The sequence below is a fragment of the Mandrillus leucophaeus genome, unplaced genomic scaffold (genome assembly GCF_000951045.1).
Source record: "Mandrillus leucophaeus isolate KB7577 unplaced genomic scaffold, Mleu.le_1.0 Scaffold1114, whole genome shotgun sequence".
NCBI lineage: Eukaryota > Metazoa > Chordata > Mammalia > Primates > Cercopithecidae > Mandrillus > Mandrillus leucophaeus.
The window spans coordinates 234,092-241,291 of NW_012099366.1; the positions used below are offsets into that span (position 1 = coordinate 234,092).

Genomic DNA, 7,200 nt, shown 5'->3' on the forward strand with positions numbered 1-7,200 from the left:
AAAATACAAAAATTAGCTTGGCATGGTGGCATGCGCCTGTAGTCCCAGCTACTCAGGAGGCTGAGGCAGGAGAATTGCTTGAACCTGGGAGGCGGAGGTTACAGTGAGCCGAGATCACGCCACTGCACTCCAGCCTGGGCGACAAAGTGAGACTCCATCTCTACAACAACAACAACAACAACAACAACAACAACAACAACAACAATTTCCCGGGCATGGTGGTGGGTGCCTGTAATCCCAGCTACTAGGAAGGCTGGGGCAGGAGAATCGCTCGAACCTGGGAGGCAGAAGTTGCAGTGAGCCAAGCTCGCGCCACTGCATTCCAGCCTAGGTGATGAGAGTGAAACTCTGTCTCAAAAAAATAATAAAATAAAAAATAAAGTTCAACTTATAAGACTTCTCTTATTGAGACAATCTGATACAGTTAAGCAAATCTGAAAGTTCATCTCAAATGACATGTTTGTTTTAAGCATTAAGTAGAAGATGTCTTATTTTGAGAGAGGGTCTCACTCTGTTGCCTGGGCTGAAGTCCAATTACGTATGTAATCATGGCTTTACTACAGCCTCAATCACCTGGGCTCAAGCAATCCTCACACCTCAGCCTCCTGAGTAGCTATGACTACAGGCACGTGCCACCACACCAAGCTAATTTTTTTCAGAGGCAAGGTCTTACTATGTTGCCCAGGCTGATCTCTAACTCCTGGGCTCAAGTGATCCTCCCACCTCAGCCTTGTGAGTAGCTCAGACTACAGACACACACCACCACGCCCAGCTAGTATTTTTTATTTTTTGTAGAGACAAGGTCTCGCCATGTTGCCCAGGCTAGTCTGCAACTCCTGGCCTGAAGTGAGCCTCCCACCTTGGCTTCCCAAAGTGCTGAGATTACAAGCATAAGCTACCACACCCAGCTAAATACAAGTCTTATGCCTAAAAATGGAAGAGTAAGTTATTTTATTTAAAAGCTTTGGGGAAAAAAAAAAATTTAACAAGTGCAAACACATACTACGTGCCAGGCTCTGTTCTAAGTACTTTATCTGCATAAACTCATCAAATTCTCATGACAACAATAAGGTCAGTACTGTTAAATCCCATTTCACAACTAAGGAAAGTAAGGCACAATGAGGTTAAGCAACTTGTCAAGGTCACATAACTAGTAATAGATGATCTGGGATTTGCACTTAGGCAGTGTAGTTCTCAAAGTCCTTCTGCTATATCACTTCTCCCAATTAGTATAATAATTATTCATGTGGCATTTCATAGAGAATCTAGAATATCATCTGAAGTCAGCATGTAAACACATTAACATTTACCTCTTCAAAAATAGCCCTGGAAAAATCCCCACAGCGTAACGTGCCATCATAGCTCAGTGACAGTATGTGGGCCGGATTGGCGGGTGAGAAGTAAAGACAGCTAACTGGTTGACTATGGGGATGAAAAACATAAACTCCATCTTCTTTAGGTTGCTGGGTCTGGAAGAGAGTTGGAGGTAAGGGGAGAGAAAAAAAAGCTAGTGAAAAGTAGTGATTTTTGTTATGCTATTATGTCATTAAAGAATTTACACTGGATTATATTCAGTCTTTTCTTAGTCTGTAATTGTAACCACTCTCCCCATCAGAAAGTCAGAATGAGAAACTTAATCTTGTCATTAACTTTTTGTAGTTTTCAATCCAACAATACCAAGTCACATTAATTTTAACAGTGACCAGCTTTCTGTAACTAACAAACTAGTTTATATATTACTGTCAGTTTATAAAATCCTCAGGAAATGAGAAATCTACTCTATTTCACACATGGTATAATCGCTAACTAAAACAGTATCAGTACCTTACCACTTTGCTTCTGCAGCAGGCTTCTGTATAATATTAACTTACTCATTCTCAGCATAATTTTCATAAGGTATTTGGTCCTGGGACAAAGATGATAGTTTTAAACATACTTTGTTCTCTAAATACACCATAAAAATGCATGTATTTGAATTTCCATATTAATATACCTACTCCTAAGGACTATCCTTTCCACAACTGCATTGCCAACTCCTGAGAAGTCACTTTTCAGATCAAGGTAAGTTATGTTTCTATGCCATATGGCACATTATGAAACACACAAAGCATCACCTCTAAATCTGGCTTAGTCTACTCTGAAATCGTCAAGCATTTTTGTTTTATTATTTTAAATTTTAAAATGGAAAAGTATTTTTTAACAGGAAAAAAATGAGAAAAAATTATTATAATCACACATATTCTTCCTGTTACAAGTTAGAAACTACTGACAGACATATTTTTTTATAGCATTTGTTTTCTAGAAAAATAAAACTTTCTCTTGTTATAAAGAACTCAAACAATGCAGAAATGTACAAAGATGAAAGTTTTAAAAAATCACTCCCGGCCAGGCACGGTGGCTCACACCTATAATCCCAGCACTTTGGGAGGCCAAGGCGGGTGGATCACAAGGTCAGGAATTCAAGACCAGCCTGGGCAAGATGGTGAAACACTGTCTCTACTAAAAATACAAAAATTAGCCGGGCATGGTGGCAGATGCCTGTAATCCCAGCTACTCGGTAGGCTGAGGCAGAAAATTGCTTGAACCGGGGAGGCAGAGTTTGCAGTGAGTCGAGATCGTGCCACTGAACTCCAGTCTGGGCGACAGAGCAAGATTCCGTCTCAAAAAAAAAAAAAAAAAAAAAAAAAAAATTCCAAATCTAAAATTAACCAAAATTATCATTAAAATACTGAGATTACAGACATCTTTATAGTTCAATTTAATGTGATTCAAAATGGCATACATAGCATGGTCCTTTTTTAAAATTTCTTCTCTATCATTCTATCTGTATAGGTACATATAAATATGTCAAAATAATATAAGAAAAGGAAGCTAAAGGAATTTTTGAACTTCAAGTATTTACAGAGACATTATCTCCTACAATGGCAAAAGTATAAAACAAAAAGCAATTGTAGCCATTATGCTTTTTATTTTTTAAACTGTTAATTTTAGACAATTTATATTGATTTGAGAATATTATTCTCACCCTTCCTCCAACAGTCTTCTCTTTTTTTTCTTTTTTCTTTTTTTTTTTTTTGAGATGGAGTCTCACTCTGTCACCCAGGCTGGAGTGCAGTGGCACAATCTCAGCTCACTGCAATCTCTACCTCCCAGGTTCAAGCAATTCTCCTGTCTCAGCCTCCTGAGTCGCTGGAATTACAGGCACCCACCACCACACTTAGCTAATTTTTGTATTTTTAGTGGAGATGGGGTTTCACCATGTTGAGACAGCAGGTAATCTGAAACGCAGATTTTTTTTTTTTTGAGACAGTCTCAACTCTGTGGCCCAGGCTGGAGTGAAGTGGCGCAATGCCGGCTCACTGCAACCTCTGCCTCTTGGGTTCAAGCAATTCTCATGCCTTAGCCTCCCGAGTAGCTAGGATTACAGGCACCCGCCACCATACGCAGCTAATTTTGTATTTTTAGTAGAGACAGAGCTTCGCCATGTTAGTTAGCCAGGCTGATCTCCAACTCCTGACCTCAGGTGATTCGCCTGCCTCGGCCTACCAAAGTGCTCGGATTACAGGCGTGAGCCACTGCGCCTGGCCTTGTTCATTATTTTATACTAGGATTCATACCACCTACTTGTATGGGGTAGAAGGTGTTACCACTCCCATGGGTCAAGAAAACTTCCTTTGAAGACAATCAGTTCTACTATTCACTTTCCCTACTTCCTCTATTTTTTCTCCAGCAACCATTTCCCTATTTCTCATTCTAAAGAGGGAAAATCGGAATACCCAATGTGCTTCTCTCCACTTTTGATAATATAGGAGAAAATTCTCAGGATTTGGTCGATTTACCGTATGGATTCTGCACATGGGTCAGGGCAGAAGCTAAATTATGCTGTCTCCTAGCTCTGCTACAGGATTCGTTTCTCTCCTTGGTAGCTAGTTTTTGAAGTATACTACATTAGGTTCTGCTTCTTTTTTATTGCAGTAATTTTTTTTTTTTTTTTTTTTGAGATAGGGTCTCACTCTGTCAATTCAGCCTGGAGTGCAGTGGCACAATCATGGCTCACTGCAGCCTCAACCTCCTTGGGCTCAGGTGATCTTCCCAGCTCAGCTTCCTGAGTAGCTGGGACTACTGGCACACACCACCACACCCAGCTATTTTTTTTTTTTTTTTTGTAGAGACAGGCAACTCACTATGTCACCTAGGCAGGTCTCAAATTAGTGGGCTTAAGCGATCCTCCTGCCACAACTTCCCAAAGCGCTGGAATTACAGGTATGAGCCACTGCATTCAGCCAGCATGAGGGATCTTGTAGGGATGATGAAAATGTTCTAAAACCAGACTATGATAGTTAAACAACCGAGTAAACTTATTAAAAACCACTTAGGCCAGGCACAGTGGCTCATGTCTGTAATTCCAGCTCTGGAAGGCAGAGGCAGGTGGATCACCTGAGGTCAGGAGTTCAAGATCAGCCTGGCCAATATCTCTACAAAAAATACAAAAATTAGGCTGGGCACAGTGGCTCATGCCTGTAAACCCAGCACTTTGGGAGGCCAAGGTCTAGAGTTCATGACCAGCCTGGTCAAGATGGTGAAACCCCATCTCTACTAAAAAAAAAAAAAAAATCAGCCGAGCGTGGTAATGGGCACCTGTAATCCCAGCCACTTGGGAGGCTGAGGCAGAGAACTGCTTGAACCCAGGAGGCGCAGGTTGCAGTGAGCAGAGATCACGTTACTGCACTCCAGCCTGGGCGATAGAGCGAGACTCGTCACAAACAAACAAAACAAAAAGAAAAAAATTAGCCAGGTGTGGTGGCGAGCACCTGTAATCCCAGCTACTCAGGAGGCTGAGGCACAAGAATCACCCGAACCCAGGAGGTAGAGACTGCAGTGAGCCGGGATCGCACCACAGCATTCCAGCCTGGGTGACAGACCGAGACTCCTACCTCAAAAAAAGGAAAAGCATTGAATTTTACATTTTTAAGTAGGATTTTATGATAGGTAAATTATTACCTCAATAAAGTTACTTTTTTAAAAAACTGGGGAAATTGTGAGCACAGGATAGGCAAGGTAATATTGCTTTTAGACTTGCTAAATCTGTTAATGAGATTGCCAAATGTCCTGGAAAATTAGGTTGATGGAGATACTGGACTATGGAGATCTAGTAACAGATTTTTTTTTTTTTTTTTTGAAATGGAGTTTTGCTCTTGTTGTCCAGGCTGGAGGGCAATGGCGCCATCTCGGCTCACTGCAACCTCCATCTCCCATGTTCAAGCAATTCTCCTGCCTCAGCCTCCCAAGTAGCTGGGATTACAGGTATGTGCCACCACGCCCGACTAATTTTGTATCTTTAGTAGAGATGGGATTTCATCATGTTGGTCAGGCTGGTCTCGAACTCCAGACCTCAGGTGATCCGGCAAACTTCGGCCTCCCAAAGTGCTGGGATTACAGGTGTGAGCCACCACGCCCGGCCATAATACAGATTTTTGGAGTCACCAGGAAAGATATGAAAAAAGAATTTTTATGTATGTCTTAAATTATATACAGATCAACCATCCAAAAATATCTTCACTTAATCATGCTAATTTTCAATATTTCCTTTTCAAAATTATTCAAAAGGTAGTCTCAGATGAGTGTGGTGGATCACACCTGTAATCCCAGCACTTTGGGAGGCTGAAGCAGGTGGGGCGCTTGAGCTCAGGAATTTGAGATGAGCCTACACAACAGAGTGAGACCCCCATCTCTACAAAAAATAAAAAAATTAGCCAGGTGTGGTGGCACACGACCGTAGTCCCAGCTACTCAGGAAGCTGAGGTGGAGAATCACTTGAGCCTGGGAAGTTGAGGCTGCAGTGAGCTATGATCATGCCATTGCCCTCCAGCCTGGGCAACAGAGCGGGACTGTGTCTCAGTGGTGGGGGGCGGGGGAGAGAACAGTAGTCTCTATCCCCATTTCTTCCAGTTCTTTCATTACCCCCATACTTTCTTAATCTCCTAAAGCCTTTGTTCCTTACTTACCTCATTGTCAAAGCTATTCTCTCAACTCACGAATGGTACCCTATTTTCAAAATCCATGGCCTTTTCTCCATTCTTTTAACTTCTCCGCAAAAGGCTCTGCCAACCTCCCATCCTTAAAACTTATCTCTTGGCTTCTAAAACATACTATTCTGATCTTCTTCCCACTTTTTTGCTTCAGTTTTCTTTGCTAAATCCTATCACCTCCTACCCCCAACTCACATCTTATCAAAATAAGGGAGAAGCTATGATCCCAAAATAAGAAAGAACTTGGTTTCTATCTGTCTCCAGACTTGCAAATTTTGTTTATAAACCCCAACCAACTTCAAGTCACCACTGTTTCTTCATCTTCATTAATTGTCCTTACGGCATTTTTCATGTCTTTGGTCTTCTTCCCCAATAAGAAAATAAATTCAGAGAATATTAACTTGACTTTTCTCAATTTTGTAACAACAGACAGCATTTCATGCAGAATTATATGCACAATGAATGGAATTCAGTATCTATTTCTGACTCATCAAAGATGACTAGAATCGTTCCAAAGCAGGTCCCTGGGAAGATATTTTGATACAGCTTAGAAACTGTTTCTTAGTCCATTTGGGCTGCTAAAACAACATACCATAAACTGAGTGGCTTATAAACAGCAGCATTTTATTTCTCACAGTCCTGGTGACTAGGAATACCAAGATCAAGGTTCCAGTTTATTAAGTGTCTGTTAAAGGCCTACTTTCTGGTTCATAGTTGGTGCCTTCTAGCTGAGTCCTCACATGGTAGAAGGGACAGTGGTCTCTCTTAGGTTTCCTTTATAAGAATCTTATTCACTAACCTTATTCATGACCTAATCACCTCCCAAAGGTCCTACCTCCTAATACCATAGAAATTAGTATTTCAACATATGAATTTTTGGGGGTGACAAAAACATTCAGACCATAGCAGACCATATTTTAAACACAACTAGAAAACTGAACTTTGGGCCGGGTGTGGTGGCTCACGTCTGTAATCCCAGCACTTTGGGAGGCCAAGGCAGGCGAATCACGAGGTCAGGAGATTGAGACCATGGTGAAACTCCGTCTCTACTAAAAACACAAAAAATAAGCTGGGTGCGGTGGCGAGCACCTGTAATCCCACCTACTCATGAGGCTGAGGCAGGAGAATGGCGTGAACCAGGAGATGAAGCTTGCAGTGCGCCGAGATCGCG

General features: G+C 41.6%; 1 protein-coding gene across 1 annotated transcript in view; it reads right to left on the reverse strand.

The window, feature by feature from the left end:
* Nucleotides 1–7,200, reverse strand: part of WDR76 (WD repeat domain 76) — a 46,156-nt gene that overhangs the window by 17,113 nt on the left and 21,843 nt on the right. The window contains 1 exon segment of the mRNA XM_011993818.1: nucleotides 1,311–1,469. Within this exon segment, the coding sequence (XP_011849208.1) occupies nucleotides 1,311–1,469 (159 nt within the window).